At 39.0% G+C, this 24,137-nt stretch overlaps 2 protein-coding genes across 2 annotated transcripts; both read right to left on the reverse strand.

The window, feature by feature from the left end:
- Positions 1-1,078: 1,078 nt before the first annotated feature.
- LOC113027246 (uncharacterized) lies at positions 1,079-6,557 on the reverse strand. Its single transcript, XM_026176866.1, has 5 exons — positions 6,094-6,557; positions 5,342-5,429; positions 5,126-5,233; positions 1,330-1,522; positions 1,079-1,224 (listed from the first exon to the last, which is right to left on the reverse strand). Exons 1-5 carry the CDS (start codon positions 6,234-6,236, stop codon positions 1,079-1,081), a joined length of 678 nt encoding a protein of 225 aa, XP_026032651.1. The 5' UTR covers positions 6,237-6,557.
- A 1,275-nt stretch (positions 6,558-7,832) lies between these two features.
- olfml1 (olfactomedin-like 1) lies at positions 7,833-16,231 on the reverse strand. The gene is made up of 8 exons (XM_026172772.1): positions 15,696-16,231; positions 13,536-13,639; positions 13,211-13,401; positions 13,006-13,109; positions 11,508-11,696; positions 10,342-10,522; positions 8,911-9,070; positions 7,833-8,799 (listed from the first exon to the last, which is right to left on the reverse strand). The coding sequence occupies exons 1-8, from the start codon at positions 15,819-15,821 to the stop codon at positions 8,643-8,645; spliced, it is 1,212 nt and encodes a 403-aa protein (XP_026028557.1). The 5' UTR covers positions 15,822-16,231; the 3' UTR covers positions 7,833-8,642.
- Between the last annotated feature and the right edge of the window lie 7,906 nt (positions 16,232-24,137).

Raw genomic sequence — 24,137 nt, forward strand, 5'->3', positions numbered from 1 at the left:
CCAGCTAATCACGGGTGTGTGTCACCACATTCTGCACAGGCAAAGAAAGAATGTTGCTGCTTATGATCTCTGTACTGTGCTAAATCATCAGACATCATGTAAATAATGTTATACATAGCATATAACTGAAAAATTTCAGACACATGCTGTGTCTATCCTCAGGTTTGACTTGCTTTGACTGGATGATTAGTCTGACATCAGTTAATTGTTTTCTTGCTGCACAATGACATTGTCAAGCGCACCAACACCGACAATGAAACTGGCCATAAATAAATTTTTCTCCCACCCATAAATTTTAAAAGACATTCAAAATAGGACTTCTAGAATATATAATGTCATGCAGAAGATCACTAGAAACCATTGTTCATAAAGGGCCACCAAACAACATTGTTTTCTAATAAACATTTCCCAAACAAGATACAAAATGTAATTATGAGTATTGTCTATTTGGTGCAGATAACTGGGATCAGCTTTCAGTTATATAAGATTTACAAAATAACAAATGTTCTCTACAGTTTTACACTAAGCAGTATTCTTACAGAGACAAAATTAAAATGCCATTCTAACCATGATGTTATATATTTAAGAAGAAAATTGGGAAGGCAGAGAAAAGGTGATGGTGATGTTTCAGAATTCCAAAACAAAAAAGCAGGTATAAAAGCTTATGTAGTTATTTCTGCAGATCTTTAGGTTTTAAGACTAAATTATTCTAAAGTGCATCATGACAGAAATGTGCAATTAATACCGGAAAAGATATTATTACCGAGCTATTTTTAAAAACAACTTGACCAGCGTCAACTCTGCTCTGTATTAAAAGGTCATCTACCTCCATCAAGTGGTCACATGATGTACTGCAGGTATCTATAGAATAACTGAAGCAGCTTTCAAAAAAAGTGTGCTGACTGATGAGGGAGCACAGTGTTAGGTTTAAATCTCCCACAATATGTAGCATAAGACCAATAAAATGTTTCTAATTTATTGATATTATTTGCTGTGTAGCACAGGCAGACAAAAGGAAAGGGTACCACTATAGTATATCCAGTTAAAATGCAGGGAAGTGAAAACATGCACAAACAGTTCAGTCATTCGTCCCATTACCTTGGGTGTATCCAACCTTTGGGTTGTATTTGGCGCAGGCGATTAGGACCCTGAAGAGTTTCGCTTGACCCTCGATGGCCTCGGGACTTTCTCCCATCAAGGACCGATGAGTAGGGAAGGAACGCTCTGTTGGCATGGACCATTTCAAATGAAGTGCATTACTTTTATTTGTTTCAGCTACACATGGTGCAACATACAGAAACACTATGTAAAGTGAGTGTCTGAACTCACGAAGGTCCAGGGCGATTTGTCTGAAGAGTGTGATGTCATCGACAGAGTAGCGGGGCTTTGAAGGGCTGGTGGACTGTTGACGGTTTAAGCCCAGGTTGTTCTGAGTGTCGCTCAGTGTAGTGATTGCAGACAAGATGCCGTATTCACTGACTCCCAGGTCGACCAAAGGTCCTCGCACCTCAGACAAACATGTCTGTTGAAAAGAATACAACATATACTCTGGCTAGAAATCCATCAATAACATTAATGGTTGAAGGAGAAAGACACTAAATGCATGCAGAGTAACATGGATGAATAAAACTTCAATGAAACTGTGGCATTTGAACGCATTGAGGCTCTACAGAGCAGCTGGGTTAGGGTATTAAAAAACAGGGTGTTAGGTAAAGAGCGTATTGGCTCAAACATTTTAAAAAAGTTCAGTTGTTATCTTATGTATATTGTTTATCCATGAAATTGCATTTCAGTGGATACAGCAGGGTCTTTATGTTCTTCTTTATTGACTTTAATAAATGAAATTCACATCTAACTACTGAATTTGCACTAAGCAACCTTCCGGTTATATAGGAATATAATCAGAATAAAACCAGCTGGCAGCCAGTTGACTCGAGTCATTCAGACTGATGGCAACATGCTGGCAATCTGTCTGAATATATAAATTAAAGAGCAATTATTTGCAAACCTTTGACAATCTCTCTAATTCTAATTTGCAATTCTAAATTGGCCAAATGTTGTCTGTTGCTGTGTGGTAACCATGCAACAGACTGGCTACCTGTCAAGTGTGCACCCCGACTCTCAGCATACGACAGCTGGGGTAGGCTCCAGCAACCCTGAACTGGATAAGCCGAAGAAAATGGATCAATGAAAGTTACAAAAAAATTCCCCCCAAAAATGACTAGGCAGTAGACTTGTAGTCAAGACCGCCTAAACCAAGACAATACCAAGACCAGAGAGTATCAAGACCAAGACCAAGACAAAGTCGAGATGAGACCAAGACTGAGACCGAGACAAAAAAAGTCTTTAAACTGCAGCCAGATGCTGCTTCGTTTACGGGTGTCAGGCATATTTATGTGTTTTTGCGATACACTCGCACAGCCCTCCTCACTGCTGTCTAATGTCTCACTCACTCACTGAGGGGACAGACACACGCTCCACTTGACTGTCGCGTCTCTCACCCTCTCTGTTTTTCACATGATGATATTATCCTATATCCTCGCATGTGATTGGCCACATTATGGAGGGCTTGGAGCATAGCTGAGCCACTGTGTGAGAGCTGAGCAGCGAAAGGAAATTAAGTGAGGAGCCGGCTCTCGCTCAAGGGGAGTCGACTCTTCTGATTCACTACAAAGCACTCTAAGCACGGCTCTTAGAGCTGGTGCTTTTGCGCATGACACATTATAAAACATTACGTTGTGTGTCATGGATACTGTTGACTCCAAATCTCCCGACCACTATGTTGAACTGAGACAGCAAGACCAAGACAAGACCGAGGGATCCGAGACCAAGACAACACCAAGACCATGTAAAATGGTCTCGAGACATCCAACTCTACTTGGCAGCCACAGATTTATTTATTTTTGTGTAGATGCAAGGACCTTGCTGACCTATTTTACTTGTTTGACTGAGCTTTTAGCACTCTCTGACATAGAAGGTAGGTATGTCAAACTAAGTATGTTCAGTGTTGGATGCTTTTCCCCCCCCCTCGTTGAATCAATTTAATGCAAGTTTGTGTAACTAATACTATTTCAGGATGGTGGTGCAAGAGATAAGCCCTCTTGTTTGTATTATTCTCAGAGTACTTTAAATTATTTAATAAAACACTGATATTTGGTGTATCTGTATCGATACAATATCACCATGCAAAATATTGCAAAACTATTTTCAAACTTTTCAAACACCACTAGTGAATCGACCAGAGAGGTAATTAACAAATACATTTTTCTTATTTGGTATTATGTTGCAAGTAAAGAAGGGAGAAGGGGAGAGATATTTTCTCTCTCCCCCCCCCCCTTCTCAGTTATTTTTGGTTAATTAAGTGAGATTCAGCAACTACAGGCTGCAGGTCTCTAGGCCTGTGCTTAGCTAACATTATCGTTAGCCAAGTTATTGTATGATGCAGTCCTACTGCTTAGTGTTACAGGAAATAACACAGCTACTAATGTTGGCTAGTTAACATTACTTAATTGCCAAATTGGGTTTGATTCAGCAGATGTAGAACTTATCCCCTTCTTTGCAACTTCATCTCACGAGCTGTTCACACATTTTTGTTTCACTTGAATTCATACAGTGAAGTTGCAAAATTATTCTTTTTTGTGCGCTTCCAGGCTGCCACTGTTTCACATAAAATGTTTTTCAAACAGTAACTACTGTGTGGAAAACTTGGAGCTGCTCCCGCAGTGACACACTGCAGTATCAGTACAATCTGAATCTGACATATCATTGGAAAAGCACATGGGTTTCAAACCTGTGACACTGCACGTAATGTGAAGGTACACAAGAATTTCTCATTCATGTCCAGTTGGGCAGAAACATTTCTCATCCATTTTCCAAGGTTGCAGAAATTTCAAAAATGACTAAAAACGACATAAGTGCCCAGATCTCATGGGAGTATTTGTAATTTATTTTCAAATAAAAAGTATAAACCATCCTAATATTTAGTCAACACATCTAAAATCTGAAATGAGGGGATTTTTGTTGTTGTTTTTGTTGTTTTCTTTGGCAAATTGCCAGCATTTTTTTTCCAAGGAAGACTAATCAATGGCTCAATGACACAACTAAAGTTAAATGGTAGCCAAATTCTTTTAAAATTCCTGGTCAAAACGGATAGATTGAAAAAATATATGGAATCGCCACTCTTGGAGGATGTTTATTCAACTTTTTTACTTTGCAGCAAATAAAGAAATCAAAAATATGTCTCAAAACTATTTCTGTTTAAGAGCTGAACATTCTGGCTTCACAAAACAAACCTAAACCATATTAAATTCACTTATTTTAATTAATAGCATGTTTTGTCCTTCTCTACATCAAGTAGATGAAAAAGAAAATTATGGAATCACATTGCAAATAATACTTGCAGAAACCTAAATATGTAAACTAGTCTGTAGTTTGCATGTGATTTAAAGGAAGTTCATCAAGAGAGCTCTCAGCTGAAAAAGCAAAGAGCTATAAAACTTGCACACAGAAGAAAATAAGCTTACAGTGAGCTAAAGAGAAACAATCCTGGGCTGCAGTTGAGAGCGATGCTCACTGATGAATCATCAATCTATATTGGCCAAGAGATGATGCTCATACTTTTGTCTGGTACTTTTGCACCGATTGTGAGAAGGAAAAAAGGGACTTTCCTCCACTCATGTGACAAGGGGTTGATGCCAGATAAAGAGCCAGAGGAGATGGCAAGCATGACATCAACACTAAACTCAAAGCTCATAATTTGGACACCTTTTCCCTTTCCTTATTGTAAAATATATTTGGTGAAGATGAAGTTACTTTTTTAGGGTGACAATGCACCTTTCCACAAAGTGTTAACTCAGTGACATGGCCAGCAGTCCTGATATAGTCTGACAAATATTTCCCCCCTCAATATTGCGCAATTCCATCTTTTTGCTCAATCTATAAAAATATGCCATATAAATTATATTTGTTTAAGACATGTTCCATGAAGCCAGAATGTTCCACCAGTAAATAAAAAGCAAACAAAGCAAACATGGAAATACTTTTTGGGCAACTTTATGATGACAATTCAGTGTTAAAGTGTGCAGCTTTGCAATGTCATTCTTTTGGATGTCACATGGTATATTACCTGGTAGTTGAAGTCACTGGCATCTCTCAAAATATCAGTGGTAAGCAGGCACTTCCATACTCTGCCGCGCAGGCTTGGAGGGATACCCATTTTGATAAATCGCTCAATCTGAAAACACAGCAAGAGTGCGAAGAAAACAAGCATGTTCGAATGGTTGCCAAATGTGCAAAACACAAGATTTTCATCAGTGCTTTTTGTAGTTTATACAAGTCTTACTTGGCTCTTGCAGATAAAGCTGGCTCCATTCCAGTAGCTGAGCAGCTCACACAGCTCTTTCACCCTCACTGAGCTCAGCTGGGGGTAGCTGATAGACAACACAACATGGTGAGCTTGGGCTGATTCATCAGCTTTTTCAATCAGACAGATAGTGTCATTTTCAGTAATTCTAAACTCTGGGCTTTAAGTGCTCAGTGTCTGACAAACCATGACTGCAGCTAGTCAGAGTGTAATACAATACTCACTGAAGGAAGTATTCAAGTAGAGATTTTTGCGTTTTCATTATCATTTCACGTGTATGACGTGTGGACATGTAAGCCTGCAAGGTACACCTGAAATAGTTTTTAGCAGAGTAGCTTTGTCTAACATTATAAATATTCCGCTTAACTCAGCTTTTCTTGTTTGTTTCAGCAACTTGTTGAACTTAGATTCTATTTAATAAATGGATCAATACAGTTGGCGATAAATAATTTAAAAGACTTTAACCTTATTAATACAACGAGGTTTACACTTTTAAGAACAAGATAGTTAGAAACTCTTAAAGCCGACAGCTAATGTTACCACGACTATAACTTACTGAAGTGATTAGTTTACTTTAACAACAAGATTAAAATCATACAGTTAAAGAACACAGTTGAGACAGTGAATACTGAAATAACTGGCGTTTAGGAGTAAATGACTCGGGTGAGGAGCATAATAAGCCAGGCTAGTTGCTTAAACGGGAGCTAATGTATCGTGAACCTGTTCCGCACCTGTAATCGTGACACCGGTGATGAAGTTTCTGGTCCTTTTTTTTAGTGAGAGCAAAGCCGAATTCATCAAAACGCAAATTCTCACTGCGCCTTTTAATTGTTGAACTCCTCCTGGTGACGTTGGTATTGCTTCTCCGCTTCATGGTGATGAGAAAATCCTTCGAACACTACTTCATCCGTACCCAAAAAGGAAAAGTGAAATTCACCGTCCAAATGATTTCTTGCCGCTGCAGTCAAAGTAACCGGCCGCTCTGGAACCGCCCCCTTTCCCTACGTCATCTCCAACCGAAAATGGGCGGGTAAATCAGAAACTTTGAAATGAGTGATGCGAAAATGCTCTAAATCTATATGACTAAACATCAAACAACAATATAATTCTTCTAAGATAAAGAAGCTTAAGACCTGATATATATAGTGAAATGTGACTTAACAATATTAATGCACTGAAGCAAACGCAGTATTCGAATGTATCTGGTCAGCATGGAGCTGATTTTCACAGTTCTCCACCCTGGGGTCAGGCCCTTAAGGGTCCCCGAGTACACCTGTTAGGCCATGTGATAATTAATGGGGAAAGCAAAAAAAGAAAGAGCAAAGTTCTTGAAACTTCTTGAAAATGGTGGTTTATTATCAGTATTTTGACTTTGACTTTTTGCAAATAAATGAAATATATTTATTCTGTCACAGTTAATTATTACTATCTTTTACATCACCATTTTCTATCACGTTTAAAACAAGGGAAATGAAGTAATCCACTCTGAGACTTTAATGCAAAGGGGACACAAAGAAGGTAAACATATAACCGGTCATAACCAAGAGAGGGCGCTGTCGCACTATTTACATCTGATTCACATGCATTTCCAACCATCTCAGCGCACTCACACTAAAAGTCACAAACAGTTCAAAATAGAACCTTCATCTATATCAAACTAATAAATAACGTTTGTTGCAGATTATGGCAACACAATCTGTAAAAAGCAGATTCCACAATTTATGTGTCGTATTGAAGTTTTAGTCTAGTCTTACTGAATGCCTGCTGTACTTTGAGGAGAACTGGATAATGTAAAAGTAAATCCTCTTAAGATTCTGATTTTAAGAGCATTCTACAAGAAGATGCAAATGTGCAGAGAATGAATGCAGCATGCACTCTGGTTCTGCGTAAACTGAGAACATTATTCTTTGATGTCTTGATGCATGCTCAATCATAAATGCAAGGAAATCCCAGAAAGCTGATTCTCTTCAGCTGGACGATGTGTTTTCAGTGGGAGACACGTTTCATCACTCATCTCAACACTTACATGAACTGAATCTGCTTTTTGGCATAATGTTTGATGTCGATGAGAATGTGTAGTGTAAATGAAATGAGAGTTTCCAGCACTATTTTGTTACTGTTTGCAGAATATACAATGTTGACATTTGGTTGTCCTTTCCTTGCTCTGCCTCCGCGAATCTTCACTCCTCATTGTCTTCAATACTGATTTAAGTAGGGTTTTTTTTGTGTAATTCTACTGTGTTCAAGTGCAATAAATAAGCTTTACAATACTACTATATTAGCAACTTATACATGAGGGATTGGAAGATTTTAACAACTGGGTAGACTGTTGACCAACTTCAGCAATGAAATAATGCCAACATTTTTGGGAGAACTCAGCTATTCAGCTGACAGAGACATATTCTACGTTACATATTTCAAACAGTTTTTAAGATGGAATTCATCATTCTGAAAAACATACTGAAAACCCTGACATGTAAATGCTCTTTATTGTGTTGCTACAAAGTATAAAGTACAATGCTTAAAAAGGCTTCAGTTAGACATGGAATTCATTTCTATAACCCTTCACAGTGATAAAGGCAGCATCCATTGCCAGCAAAGGAGCACTAAACAACAGCAGATTATAAAATACCCTATGATTAGCTTTCCTAGACGTGCTTTTTTTTTTTTTTTTTTTTTTTTTTTTGCATGATTTTCAAGTGATAATAGAGATTTTAATACAGGATGCAGAATTAACCAACACATTCTCACACCCCACTCATCACACACTAAAACTTGTTCTGGAACTGCCTCTTGTCATATTTTAACACTGGGGTGCCTAGTTGATATCAGCAAATCAGTATAGTGTCAGAAATTCGCATAAAATAGCATGCATTATATATGTTGGCACAGTTAATGGCAGTTTTGAGTTTAAATGCAAACTTTCTATTTGAATTTCTGCTTTTTTGCCTCATAAAACTTTTCTCTAAATATAGTGATAACATCGTTATGGTGAGGTTTTTTGATCACAAAAATCATAAAGTGTAAATCTTATATTTTGGTAAACCAAGACAGAAAACAACCCTGTTTTAGGTTAAAATACATCTTTCCTTGAACTACACATTAAAATTAAACATTTTAAAACATTTCTTTGGTTACCACATCTTTCAACAGCAACAACACCAGTAGAGCAATTTTTCTTGGGAATGTTGAATAATTACACTTAAGGGGTACCCAGTACATTACAATGCGAAGCAGCTATGTCCTCAACAAACATCAGTATATTAACACTGTTGTAATATTAGTCTGCAATGACTTGGTCATTCTTGCGTGTCTCCACTTTGTAAATCGTCTGGTAGCCGTCATCCCAGGCATACAGCTGCTTGTCTCCGGGGTGATAGTGGATGCTGCTATGGCTGGTGTAACGTTTCGGGAAGAACATCACAGGACTCTCATTGCTGCACAGGGAACGGGATGGCACAGGGAAAAGAAAGTGGTTTGTCATGTAGATACTGTATGTATGTATGCAGGTGTATACTGTGCATGCATGTGCATGTGTACAAGCCAACCTGTGAATGGTGTCATGGATGTCATAGAGACACTGTATGGTGGAACGTCCTCCATAGCGTGTGTTGTAGACCACATAAAGGGTGCCACATATTAGGAAAGCTCCTTCAGCGTCATGGCTTCTACACTGTGTGTCCCACACAGACTCTACTGCCAAGGTTCCTAACATATAAAGAAACAAAGCTGGACTGAATGGATATATGTTCTTGCTTTATGTAAGTGGCGAGATCAAACCATAGAGGGTACAAAAGATGGATTTACTGCTCTGGGCAAAAGTTTTGAGTCACCAGTCATTTCCCAAAAAATATGCAATACAGGTGCATTTATTAAATTTACATAGTATATAGGAAAAAATAGAGTTTATGCAGTTCTTATAGTTTTAAAGCAAATATTTGCTGTGACCACAACACAGCCTGAACTCTATGTTAGGGAACCCTTCTTGCTATTTTTTTAAGTAGTCTAGGGGAATAGTTCTCCAGGCATCTTGAAGGACATTTGATGTTGGCTGCCTTTTGTTATGTTCTCTCTCAAGATTATCCCATACTGCTTAAATAATGTTTCTGGGCTCTGGGAAGGCCAATCCATGACTGATAGTGTTGCATTGTGTGTTGTTCTATCCAGGTATGCTTTTACTACATTAGCAGTATGTTTGGGATCATTGTCATGCTGAAAAATGAAGCCAGTTCCTTTCAGATGCTTTACAGATATTATTGCATGGGGAATCAAAATCGTGCTACTTTTATGCTTTGATGAGACCATTTATGGTAATGATAAACTGCACAGTAAATGGGTCAGTTGCAGGGCCAAATGCATTTCTCAGGTCCTGTATCAGGTCTTTACCAGAATTTTTTCCAATTTTTTTAGTAATCACTTGCAATAGCTGTTGTTTTTTTAGCCTTTCGTGTTCTTTTGACCTCCACTTGTCCAAATAAATAATTAAAGCACTCCTTTGAAAACTGTTAGGAGCAAGAACTAGAATGAGTGAACAAGCAGCCCATGTACAGAAAAACTTTGAAAGACCTTTAGATCTGTATAGTCCTCCTTTCTGACTTGTTGAATGACCTGAGAGCATAAACGCATAAGTTTTTAAAGAGCAAATAAGGTTATGCCTGTTTTCCCGTACATTTCGCCTCCTGTTGCCCATAAAAAAAGTTTTTTTTTTTTAATACAGCCTACGGATCAGAAACCACTCTGATGCTTGTTTTATTATATATATATATATATATATATATATATATATATATATATATGTATATATATATATGTATATATATATATATATATATATATATATATATATATATATATATATATATATATATATATATATATATATATATATATATATAGAGAGAGAGAGAGAGAGAGAGAGAGAGAGAGACTCAAAACCTTTTTCACAGAACTGTGTATGTGTAGCAGGAGTAGTACTTTACCTATTTCCAGTTTGGTGATGACCAGGTTTCCTCCATACTCAGCATCTGCATGGATGACCCAGAGGCCAAGTTCATCAACAGCCATGTCCAGGTAAGTGTTAGGGTTCAGACTGTAAACAGGCATATGACCAGCTCCTGGAAGAAGCATGCTGTCCACCACTGTGCCATTCAGCAGGTCTACCTTTAGGAATTTAATTGATATGAATGGACATCATTATAGCATAGAGGGCCTTTTGTTTAAGTCACTTTATCTAACCACATAATTAGATTGAGTAACTACTGAAAGTATGTGAACAGTGGTGTGCTATTTTAGTCACTTTATTAGCACAGAGTTGGAGGGTACTGCATGTTGAAACTGGACTAAGATAAAAGTTAACGTTAGCATGCTAACAAGCTTACAAAAGATTCATTTCAGAGTAGCATTTTTGAGGCGATTGTTGTTGTGATTTGGTGGTATATAAATAATAATAAAATGAATTGAATATTAATGTAGACTCTATTTAATTTTGGTGACTAGTACTTGGCTTGTACAAACCAAAGGCTTTAAAAATCCCAGACAAGCCAAGTACTATCAAAATGTGGTTACTTTATGTACTACTTAAAGAAGGCTTCTGTAAGAAGAAAAAGAAAGAAAACCAGTGCACACATGAGCGACCTTACACAAATTAGCTGTGTTAGCAATGCTCCCATGTCAGCTAGAGTAGGTCAGAATCACTTGCATGGCAATGAGAGGGACACCACATTGCTTACTATTTACTATTAAGAAAGTGATATTAAGTACAACTGAGGCAAATATGACATTCCTCACAGACATGTATTATATTTGTGATTAATGGAATAAAATACTGGAAATTCTTCAAATCCCCCTAAAGTATCCTGACAAAAGTCTTTAGCTCTACTGGAACAAAACTGTTTTCTCTGCTCACTGACCTCAGTTGACACAGAAGTGAAGGAAAGAAAACAAGACCGACTCCTCAGTGACTAAGCTCCCTGTTATGAAGTCTCAAACTGGTAAACTGCAATTGTATCCAGGAACTGTTGCCAAGCGACATGAACAACTTTAATCAACCCCTTTTGTACACAGAGTGCAAATCAACACAAGAATGCCTTGATGTGAAGTACACATGAACAACGTCACATTCATGTTTGCTAAATCACTTACAAACCTTCACTATTTGGTTTGTTGTATCTGCTTTGTGGTAGTAGAGGAATCCATTGTAGACCACATGACCCGATCCTTGCCAGTGGAAAGGCAGCTGCACCACCTTTGCTGGAGATGAAGTCCTCTCTGTGAAGCTTTGCAGGGAAACGTACTCAAGCATGGTGTCGTTACGAATTCCGCTGAGCAGATAAATCTGAAAGATTTCACATTGGGACAAGCTGAGATTTTGCAGCTCAGCTTTATATTCTATTCTTTACAATAAACTGTATAAAAAGGCTGTTTTAAAAAGCTTTTAGCATTTTGGCCGTAACAGCATCATCTTAAGTGTTTAGAGCCAGAAAAACTACTTTTGCACAGAAAAGTTTGTTTATTACCTAAATCTAGTAAGTGTGGTTAGTAATGTACATCTGCAGGGTGCATGTGTGAACAGCCGCAGACACTGTTTTATTCTAACTAACATTTAAATAAAATCATAGAATTTTACTCACTTATAAAGTTTGAAAAGACTTCTTGGACAGTCTGTTAACACACCTGATCATGCAGCTGTAAACATGTTCATTTAAAGCACTAAATTTTGCCACTTTAACACAGCAGTCCATGGGAATTGTCTCACTTTTGGAACAAGCCTCAATTGGCCAAACAATAAACTGCAGTCTGGCCTCAGCTTTTAAGTTCAGCTCCAGAATATTGGGCAGGTGGTTTTATTCTGTTGGCCAATCTTATATAGCTACAATACACCCACCCATTTACATCTGGGTGGAATTATTAATTATTAGGAGCTCCATAGTATATAGCTTACACATTTGCCTAACAAGCCAAAGATTCCTGGTTCAGTCCCAGGAGGAATTCCTAAAGCACTGGCTAAATGTAGCTTTGTAATTATTAAAGTTGTGAACTATTATTTAGTCACTTGCTCACTCACTGCAAGCAAAGAAAACATACATATTTAACAGAAATACCGAAAAATTAGCATCTTTGGGAGCTGTTTTTCTGGCTCCCTGAAAAACAGAGGTCAATTTTCTTACCCTGCTGAACCATATTTTTTGTCACTAACTCCTATCAGGAAATATCTGGCTCTTCAGATACAAAGTGACAAATGTTACAACAGCTAGTGTCAAACTTGAAAGGAAAGTGAGAGCCAAGGGAGTAAAATTATGCATTATAAAACCAAATGATCTGAAGCTGAGCTCAAAGATGTTAAAATGTTTTGCTGAATGGAGGGAAGCTGCTCAGTTGGTAATAATTGTATGTGGTTTTATCACCTTAAGCCAGCCATTTCCATCACAGGTGGTCATCTGATAACAGCTGATCCAATCACATAGGACAAAATAGTCCAAAAAGCATGATTCATTTTGATTATTCAGAGAACAGATCAGTGAGTGTCCATTAACAGAGCGACAGTGAGAGAAAGATAAACAGAAGAGTGCAGCTCAGAAGGAAAGACAGCTTTACCTCTGCTGCAAACAACCAGTTATTTCATCATCTATAAAAAAAGAAGAGACCTTGGCTGATCCTTCCGAGGGGTCCTTGAACCAGGAACCATAGGTGTCTCCTGCCTTCTTCACAATCTTGAGAGACTTGATTTGACTCAGACCAGTGCTGCAGTCTGGAAAAAGCACAGAAGCAGGAATGAACATTTTGTTGTTTCTTTCTATTTTCCAAACTTATGTTATGTGGACCTTTAAATATCTCGTCTTATTTAAGCACCGTTTTGCACTTTGATCTTGGCTTTCCTTTTCAGTAGGTCGAGTTCTGCCGCTTTTATCTGCTGTTCCAGCAGTGCCTCCTCCATCTCAATTTCAGACTGACTGGGAATTTTGTTTTCCAAATATTCCAGCTCTCTCTCCATCCGGTCTACACGTACAGACATGCCGTCCATCTGGCTCTTCACCTCTGATCTGTACAGCAAAACAGTGCTTATTTCATGAATTTCATTCAGTTTCTCAGAAATTTGTCATTATTTCATTCACTTTTCATTTAAATAGTGTGTACTGAGAGAAACTTTGTAAAGGAGATCTTTCACATATGTTACCTGAGAACACTGAGTGTAGACAGATAACCTCTGATTTCACTGGAAAGGTCAAAGGTTCTTTGGGTGACGCTTGTGGTGCTCTGCTCACACTGATTCAGGCGTTCCTGGTTTCATGAGAAAAGGAGTTAAAATGAGAATATTTAGTTTGAGAACTGATGGAACCTAAAAAGGTTCACGTAAATTTTACTTGGTCAGGAACAATACCACAAAGTCTTGCTCCACTCATTCTGTACATTAATAGCACTTGATGCATTGCTTTGTTTTTAAGTTATTGCATTCACAAGAAAAGTTGACCTCTCACTGTTCATGTCACCCACCCACCCGGCCGTCTGCCAGGCAGGGTGACAATACCCCATCGGCCCTTTTACGGCTCAGAGGTAAAAACTGAACTGTAGCCTCCCACTGTGATGGGATCTAGTTTGATGATCACTTGTTCCCTTAATGGAAGGTGTCACAAAGTTTTTCTTAGCATTCACCTCTATTAAGATGAAACACAGTGGACCACATCATAGTGGTCTGTTTAAGCATGACAGTGACCTCAGCCTCAGGGCATGGAGGCTTACTGAAGGTTTAATGAAAATCAAAATGGTGTGAATTCTCTGCTATTGCCTACACAGTCACCAGATCTCAACCTTGTTTGGAAAACATAGTGTTAGACAGGATTCACCACCACTGCCATCAAAAAACCAAATGAGGAATATCTATAGAAACACTTTATTGTCTTGGTCCCAGTTTCATATTCTTGGTTTCACTGTTTTAAGTCATGATCAGGGCATTCCTGTTTATTTTTGTTTTGTGTGGAAATAGTTTTTTTTTTGGAAGGGTCTGGGAGTTGGATGGTTTCCTTCACACCTGATCTGCTGCTCTTCATGTAGCGGGCAGTATTTCAGAGCGCCGTGTGCAGCAGATCATCGCCAGATTGTCTTCACCTCTTCGGTGCCCACCAGCCGTCAGCTGAACTCAACTCAACCGGTCCGTGATCTCCAGCCTTCTTTCCTGGTGATTTCCAAACGCTTTTCGGAACCAGAAAATCGTGCCCTCCTAACCGCTACCACCTGCCCACTCTCTGCCAAACTCCCCAGTGCCCTGGATTGTAGTATGGACTCTTCCTTCCTGGTTATGGAAATATCACAGCAAAAGTAAGGCTGAAGACTTTGACTGCCTGCTTTGGGATTCATTCACTACCACTCGCTTACACTCTCTCTCCTCCACAGATTGCACAGTTCACCCCCGTTTTTTGTCAGAGCAAGTTTTGTGTTTGTTGGATTTCTGGATTCCTGGTTTGGTTTTTCTTTGCTAATAAACTGGAAACTTTATCGTGACATCATTTTGTGTTTGAGTTCAGTTTTTGCTTTTATAGTTATTCCAGAGATGAGTGTCAGTTTTGCAGCCCTGCCTTTTGGCTCATGTCTTGATTTCTATTAGTAGTTTTCAGTTGCCCTTAATGTTGCCTGTGTCTAGCCTCTGTGTTTATGTCTTGGTTCTCCTGTGCTCACTTGTCTGACATTTTGTTAAGTGTTAGTGTTCATGTCTGGGGCTTACATCATATGTTGATTTAGTTGTGTTTCTGTTCCCCTCCCTACTTTTTTCTTTCTTTCTTCTTCTCTTTCTTTTACTTGTACAGGGTATTCTCTCCCTCTCGCTCTATGACAGCTGGGGCTGGCTCCAGCTGTTCTGTAATCCCACGCTGCATAAACAGTAAGAATGATGGAACTGGCATAATTTGTATCTTGACAGCCTCCAGCCAAACACTCTTTAACTGCACAAGTTCACTGATCAGTCTTTTCTCTATTTGCTCCAGTTCTGCAAAACTTCTGGATTTTGATAACAGACTAAGCTAGTACCTGAAAGTCCTTCAAAATGTAGTAAACCCACCATAATGAGACATGTTGTATTTCTATAGATTGGAAAAACATACTGACTGATATTTTTTGTTGCCTCATTTAGATTTCCACAACTCTAGATGATCAGATTATGCAGTAAAGAGGAAATTTTCTGAACTGAACTGCACCATTCAGCAAAATGTCAAAGCAAAGTGAGTAACACTACAAACAGCAGTTAATAAGTGGGGGCTGAGTCTATGCTCTTTGTGTCTCTGACCTCGTGCCAGATGCACATACATGTAGTTGACGTGAAACAGAAGAACCAACATCAGCTTACCTCCATCTGAGCCAGTCTCCTCTCCAGGTACTGGATTATAAAGGCATCCTGAGACGAGCTTTGGCTCTGGACTGAGCCCACGATCAGACACAAAGATACGAGAAAGAGGGGAAGCATGCCCGACATGACTAAAACTCAATAAGTCTGGCCAGAGTAGTCAGCCCAAGTTTCACTGCCTCTGCAGCTGCAGGGAAACTTTAGTCTTTTTGTTTCTGAAAAACTTGTCAGTATTAATGAGACCACTTCCTGTATTTCCGGAGCACTCCTGAAGCACAGAGCTCAGTAAAAGTTCTCCAAAGTGAGAGCATACAACAGTTTTGCTGTGTTAAAAGCAATCCCAGATTCCGTAAGTGACTGAATTCTTCTTCTTCTGCTTTATTCAGGAAAAGTTGTTGCTCCAGAACGTTCTGCCTTGTTTCTCTAATAAGTTGTTGCTACACTGGGTTTTGGATCCAAGTGAACCTCACCCACGGTCCCTCCCAGTCTCTCTCTCTTCTAGTTGCTCCGTCTACCTCTCTCGCCCACCCTTCTACACTCTGTTTTTTGTGCATTTAAGGTATGAGAGAACCATCCAACAGAGGAGGGGGAGAAAGAGAGACAGTGAGCGCTAGAAATAACCCCGACAGTTTATACCCCATTGGTCAATCCAACATTTTTTCCATTGTAATACTCTCCAGATGGCCCACTGACACGTCCTCAGTTCTCCCACAGAGCAAACCATGACCCAATAAAGTTACCAGTTGGATATATTAACCAAATCAGTGCTCTATAACCTGTCTGTAAATATTTCTGAAGTATGAGGACAACCGCCATTTATACTAAACTCATTCATAAACACACAAATTGTATTTTACAGGCAGGATTTACAGGCTTTATTTGAATATACTGATACAAAACAATAATTACAAAGTTGTCTTTTAATTTCCATCTACTTATTGTTGTCAGGGGGGCTGGAGATAATGCCAGCTACCATAAGAGGAGAGGCAGGTACACCCCGGACAGCTCGCCAGTCTAACACATAGAGACAAACGACCATTCACACCTATGGAAAAATTTGATTTACCAATTAACTGCATGTCTTTGAACTGTGGGAGGAAGTCGGAGTACCTGGAGAGGACCAACACAAACATGGGGAAAACATCCCCCAACAACTCCACACAGAAAGTACCCGGCCAGTTGCTGGAATCAAACTCAGGATCTTCTTGCTGCTAGGAAACAACCGGGGTTTTAACATTGGTAACATTTTTAGCTCTCAAACAAAGATATTTTTTGTGTCCTTGGGCGAGACACTTCACCCGTTGCCTACTGGTGGTGGTCAGAGGGCCCGGTGGTGCCAGTGTCCGGCAGCCTCGCCTCTGTCAGTGCGCCCCAGGGCAGCTGTGGCTACAATGTAGCTTGCCATCACCAGTGTGTGAATGTGTGTGTGAATGGGTGGATGACTGGATATGTAAAGCGCTTTGGGGTCCTTAGGGACTAGTAAAAAGTGCTATATAAATACAGGCCATTTACCATTTACCATATGTGAAAATATGTCAAAATAACAAATGTGTTTTGTGTTACAGGGATATCTTGTGGTGATAAAACACGAGCCAACTAGCACCATCACCTCCAGTCTCATAGAACTGCTTTGTTTTAGCATAGCTTGAACCCCTGACCCTGTGCCATGCTTGGTTGCACACTGCACATGACATACCTTTTACAATCTGCCAACGATTGGAGATCTGGTCGCTACAGGGGTCCAGAATTACAAGGCTTATCCATTGTCATGCAAAGGCAGCCACTGAGGGGCCACATTCCTGTGTACTCCTACTTTGCCCAGCCTCCAATAAAAGGGGAGGTTTGCTGCAGGAAGGGGATCGGGTGTACAATCTTTGTCAAATCAAATATGCAAATCATAAATAAATAAATCCAACCAGATGTAGGCAGATGATACTGTGACCCTTTAAAGATGCAGCTGAAAGATGAAGAAGGAGAAAAAGATACAGCTGTCACATAGGCCATCCACCCATCCATCTATCCTCTTAACTGCTTGTCCATTTTATAGTCACAGGGAAGCTGGAATGTGTCACAGGTGCCACTGAGCAAAAAGGAAAGGTGCACCCCACACAGGCTGTTAGTCTATCATCAGGCACCATGTAGGTCATGCTTTGGATCATTTCTAGGCTGTAGCAGTCTTTTGGTGATGATAAATATAAAGACAAGCTCCTTGCCCACATTCTGAAGAAATGAAGGAAAGTTAGGTTAAAAACAAAACTTTGAACTCTTTCACGCATTACAACTTAAAAAAAAAAAAATCAGATTCTGTACAGAAAATAGAAGTAGCCACCATTACATCACATTTTAGCATCATGGCCATCTTATCCTCATGACCGTATTAGGACGAGAAGGCGGAGTGTTAAGTTATCAGCCAATGAGCTTTGTTACCAAGATGCTTTTATAGATGGAACACACAGATCGCTGCCAATTAGTAACAAAAAATAAAATACTTGAGTAACTGAAATCACCAAAATCGAGGGCTCACTGGTTGCCAGATAACTCCATGAAAAATGCTGTAAAACTCATTTGCACCACAAACACGTTTGAGATTAGCAAATGTGAGGCACACAGTTAGTGGCTACAGGTGTCTGTGTTGAGATCTACCTAAACAGGTGAGTTATTTAAAATAAAATAAAAAATCACTCCAGATGAATACGAAGGATGGAAATTAGCTATAAGCTAATTAGCTGTAAATTGGGAGTTTTGGGGATTAACTCACTTTTGTAGCCAGCCTCACTTCTGTATTGGCTTCAATTTTCTTTACCCTCAATTGTTAAAATTACGCTATAATTATATGTCATTAACATTTCCTGATGTAAGTGCTGCTCTGGAAAACTTTAAATCAATGCCACTTATCATGCAGACATATTAATGATAAGCTTTTAAGACATCTTCCTTTAAGATATCTTACTGTGTGGTTCCAAGTTTAAACTATTTCAGCTGCGAGGTTTCTGCCCTTGCTCCCATCCCTGTTGATCCATGTAATATTCTGACTGATTTAGGTCCAAATGTTATCGCTGCCAGATAATTCTTGCTTAGCTGCTGTTTTTCCACAAGTCTCCATTGGCTGCCTTTCAGAGGCACGTGAAACTGTTTTCTTGGCTTTTGTGGTGACAGACAACATCTGGCTATCAGCTTTCTCAAACACCCGATCTGGGCTGCATGGAACGCAGAGGTCTGGTTAGAGTATCAACTACATGCGAGCAATAAAAGATGATAGAGGAGAGCTTTCTAACATGTTAAGACAGAAATTTTTTTTTTCTACCCAACCTATTTGTGAAAAAACACCAACACTATATCATGCTGTCATCATTACAGGTTTTAACCATGAGATGGCGCCACATCATAAAAAGAATACACACAATACTACAGCACAGTACAACCCGACAGTAGGCACTGGCCCTTAACACCACACCCCCATGTCAAACACCCACTCCCCCCACCACTTCACCTGTGGTCTATAATAACAGCCTGCTGCTAAATCCTCTGTGTGGTGCAGTGGTAATAATGAGGCTCCTACTCATTGCTGTGGTTACCACGGTTTTTGGGGGCTTGCATGCTGTAAAAAATAAAACATTGCCCATTAGTGACTCCAAATCATGGTTTATTGTTGTATGTCTATAGGTCACAAGCACTTTAACAGCTTTTTCTTTCTTGGATGGTTCCATCTGGAATATCTTAAGAGGTATACTCTTCGTTATCTCAAAGAGAGAAGTTATGATCAAAATATAAAAAAATTACACATAATCAACTCAATCTCATATTGTAAGAGCTTTTTGCTATTTATTCCTTCCTAATTATTATTATTATTTTTTACTGTTAACGCTGCATGAACGATTTGACAAATTACCTATCATATATCGTTCACTGTTTCATCACTAGTAATTTATTTCAGCAAAGACAAACACTGTCATTCACTTTATTGGAGTGTAACACAGTGAAGCGCTTAATTATTTGAAAGGATTATGTAATGCTTTCGATTTCTTCTTGCCCTTTGTATGTACCTCTACTGATATATTCTTTTATTCTTGTTCTATCATTTTTCTATTTTTTATTTCTGTACAGCACTAAAGTGCTTTAGAAATAAAGTGAAAGTGAAATAATTATTCAGGATCTCTTTCACCTAATATTACCCCTGCTGAACCCACATTATAGGCAGATATGAAGATTCTTTTATTACATTTTTAAATCATAATCAGCTTTTTTGACTTTTTTTTGTACACATATATGATACTGGGCTCCAGATGTTTCTTAGCTCTCATTGTCACATAACAATGCATAAAAAAAACTGACAACATGACACAGACAATAACAACAGGCATAGCATATTTAGTTCAATGCTGGAATTTAATCTTTTTTAAAATTAGGTATGTGAGGTGAAGTAAGGTAATGGTTCTTGCCCTGTTTAAGTGGATCTCATTTCTCTTAACCACGACTTTATAATCTTCTGGTTGTGCACGACACATTCGTGTGGGCCCACACAGCCCAACCACACATAAACACACAATGCGATGTAACCTCATGAAAGATTCATTACAATTTGCGCAGGAGTCCTATAAAATATCCATAGAGTCACAGCAAAACATCTGAGTTTGCATTCAGGGCTGCCAGAAGTAATCCCTAGAGCTTTGTGTGTGTGTGTGTGTGTGTGTGTGCATGTTTCTCTGTATGAGTCTGTATTTATGTAAGAAAGGAGCATGTTTGCAGTATGTTTGCTCATTTATACTGTATGGGTTTATACTTTTCTATGTATGTGTGCATATGAGCTATGCATTCATTTACATCGTCTGACTTTAACAGTGTCTTTAAATACATGTAAGCACCATACCAAAAGCTGGGTAGGTTTGTGTGCATGCACATATGCAACATCTATGTGTATTCCGCCATGTATGTTACTTCTAGTGTGCACTAGTGTGTGTTCTTGAATGTGTGTGTATGTGTGTCTGAGTGATTGATTGAGTGATGCCAGCTTCCCACCACCCTCTGTCTCTTGACCTTTCCTACCAGTCTTTGTGTTTAGCAGATGATGAGATTTTAATGCCAGCCAGTGCAGACAGGTTCCATCAGGATACAGCTTACACTGAGCAGTACGGGAGGCAGACAGCGGGAAAGAAATGTCCATCATGTCATTGGTAGTCTTTAAAATTGAGTTTTCATTGACATTTCGACATTCTTATTTCTAAAGTAAACATCCAGTAGATTTTTCTTTTAGTTAAAAAAGAAGCTAATTTAATTTCTGCAAAGTTCATTGTGAATGTACAATAGTCTTTTTTCAAGATTTCAATTGAGTCATGTAAATGAATGGACAATTATAAAACAATAGACTGAACAAATGCAAACAGATGATGGTTCAAGTCTGAGCTTGCGTATCTAAAATACAAAATGCTACTTCGATGAGGAAAACAGATCAACGATCATCATTACATACTTTTAAAACAGAATCATAGGAATTAAGAAGGGTGGTGACAAAAACTCCCTCTTAATCAAGATATGTGTGTTTGCCTGGAAAACAACACTACAAATACCCTCGTGGGCCGTACCTAATCAAGATGAGTGCTGAACTTTTTAATTCTTCTTTAAACCTTTAAGTAACAGTAACAGTGATTTGAACGGTTTTGAAAAAATGTACACAAACTGTGTATAAAGGTACCTATCCAATTCTTTCATATTTTTTGTCATTATTCATTGATATACTGCTACCACTATAAAAAGTCCATCTCATGTCTGCATGCACTGATTTGCAGCAATGTGATTCACAGCTTGCAAGTGGTTTTTCTGTGTCCTGCCTCCTACCTCTTGCGACACTGTATGGAGGCGCTGTCTAATTTAAGAACAGTGTTTTGATAATATTTTGATATTTTAATGTGTTGTGTGTTATGTAGAAAATGGTTTTAACCTGACCTGTTTTTCACAACACAGAGTATATGTATGAAATCAGCTCTAAGTGGAAATCAGAAGCCGCTGTGGTTCAGGTGGCAGAGCAGGTTGTCTACCTATCAAAAGGTCAGTGGATTGCACCCTGACTCCTCCGGTCTGCATGCTGAAATATCCTTGGGCGAGGTAGTGCACCCTTAGTTGCCCTTGATGCATCATGTGAAGTGTGAGTATGAGTGTGAACGAGAATTATAGTAGTGCAAAATAAATACCAGTCCATTTATTTCACCAATGATGAACGAGCTGTAATCTGGCCTCCCAATTTTCTCTTAAATGAGAGATTTCTATTTAAATTGGATTTTTCACTAAAACAACAAATTAATAAATTTGGCCCTGTGCCAGCAGTGTGTTCAGCCCTGGCCCCAGATGTCAGCCTAATGTGTACCATAACCCTGGAGAACCCATGGGGTCAGAGCCGACCCCATTGGTTTACTAGGGAAACCATGGGGTCAAATTTGACCCCATGGTTTCTCCAGGGTTAATCAAGCCATGTAACATGATAGTGCAAAAGTAACATGACGAAACTCTGTTCAGACACTGAATGTGCTCTATACAACATGCCACATTCACACACTTTCTCTAAACTGAGTGCTTCTTAACTACAGCCACACACATTCTCACCCTTGACATGCAGACTGGAGGAGCCAGGGATCGAACCACTAACCTTCTGATCAGTAGGTGAAAATATATTTAATGATGTAAAATATATTTAAATATATTTTACATCATCTGGTGTTCTCAGGATCTATGAGACTCACCTGACTTTCATCAGACTGAATCAGTGTCAAAAACGCAGACAATGTCAAGGTAGCAGACACAGTTTGTACTCAGTTGTAAGATCTGACGAGATCAAGCATGAGAAAGTTGTACAGAATGAGCAACAGAATGAGAGCAACACAGTATTGAGGAGAGTGTGTATTGATTGCATTTCCATTTAAAGGGGTGGCAGACAATAACTGGGTTGTAAAGTGGAAGATGAAAACTAATAAGCCTGCTGTTTAAACTACAAGAGTAGAACTATAGATGGACGACATAGAAAGGATATTCCTTCTAATATATCACAGACGCCGTGTTTTTTAAATGTTATTTTGAGATGGTTATGTTATCTTGAATATTTGGTTTTGAAATTGGTCATCTATGGATAGTCACAATTTGTCATTTAGTAGTAATTCATATGCACAGAATAGCACTATTTACTCTTGCCAAATGCCACGTTAATGACTGTATGGTAAAGAATAGCTTTTGAACTGTGTGCACAGACTGAAATAAATATGAAATATGAAACATGGTGAAACAGCTAAGCTAGCACAGAAGGTACCCAAGTCAGTATTTCTAAGGCGTTAGGCTTCCTTGCAGTTGCACACAGAGTTGCAGTTTTTCCTATTTCCTACTTTTTAGAGTACATTTAAAGCACACATTCCTGGTTGATGCCCTTTTAGTTTAGCAGTTGTTTAGACAGGCCAGAGCAGTCACAACAAATTGGTGAATCTGTTGACAAGACTCCAGGAAATTACTGCTCCCTGTAACAAAACACTTAAATACATACAGAGAAAGAGAGAGAGAGAGAGAGAGAGATTGTGTGACAAATATTCAAGAGTAACTGAATAAATGCTTTAACCTTTCACCCGCTTTGCCATTACAGTGATATTTTTGGTTTTTAGTACTGTGTCTAGACAGTTTGTATCAGATTAAAAAAAAAAAAATCTGGCTTTTTGTTTTGTTTACTATCAATATAACGGTGAGTACCATATGCATACATCTGCATAACATCAGCATAGGCAGTTGTGGAAATGCTCAGTTCAAGGCAGCCTTACTGCAGAACAGCTAGCAATACAGTAGATCCTAGTGTCCTTTGCATTTATTTTTTCCTCACAGTATGACTCGCCATCATTCAGAATGCAAAAGAAATAATCTGCTACGTGCCAAAGCTCCTTTTGTTCCTAACATTATTTCACTATTGGTCCCTGACCTTTGTTTTATCGCACTCTTTCCCCTCATCTGTTTCTCTCTCACTCTGTGGGTCATCTGACTTCCCATGGCTCCCCTTCTAAAAATTTCATTACCAGGATGGTACCTGCTGCCACGAGTCAAAGTGAATGTTGTGTCAACCTCAGGCTAAAATATTAATTACAGGTTATTGTGAGAACAATGGAAATAGGAGGTTTATGTGTCTATTTGGCAGCATGGTGGCACGGTGGTTGGCACGGTGGTTAGCACTGTTGCCGCACAGCAAGAAGGTCCCGCGTTCAATTCCACCATCAGGCCGGGGTCTTTCTGTGTGGAGTTTGCATGTTCTCCCCGTGTTTGCGTGGGTTCCCTCTGGGTACTCCAGCTTCCTCCCATCGTCCAAAGACATGCAGTTTGCGGGGATAGGTTAACTGATTAATCCAAATTGCCCATAGGTGTGAATGCAGGAATGAATGTGAGCGCAAATGGTTTCTGTCTCTCTGTGTTAACCCTGCGACAGACTGG

Source organism: Astatotilapia calliptera, chromosome 7 (assembly GCF_900246225.1).
Source record: "Astatotilapia calliptera chromosome 7, fAstCal1.2, whole genome shotgun sequence".
NCBI lineage: Eukaryota > Metazoa > Chordata > Actinopteri > Cichliformes > Cichlidae > Astatotilapia > Astatotilapia calliptera.

Coding starts and splice junctions, on each gene's coding strand:
- LOC113027246 (XM_026176866.1), bottom strand. CDS start 6,236: ATGAAGCGGAGAAGCAATACCAACGTCACCAGGAGGAGTTCAACAATT. Junction 5,430..6,093: donor CACCGGTGTCACGATTACAG/GTGCGGAACAGG, acceptor GTTGTCTATCAG/CTACCCCCAGCTGAGCTCAG. Junction 5,234..5,341: donor GCTTTATCTGCAAGAGCCAA/GTAAGACTTGTA, acceptor CTGTGTTTTCAG/ATTGAGCGATTTATCAAAAT.
- olfml1 (XM_026172772.1), bottom strand. CDS start 15,821: ATGTCGGGCATGCTTCCCCTCTTTCTCGTATCTTTGTGTCTGATCGTG. Junction 10,523..11,507: donor CAACAAACCAAATAGTGAAG/GTTTGTAAGTGA, acceptor AAATTCCTAAAG/GTAGACCTGCTGAATGGCAC. Junction 9,071..10,341: donor CATCACCAAACTGGAAATAG/GTAAAGTACTAC, acceptor TTTATATGTTAG/GAACCTTGGCAGTAGAGTCT.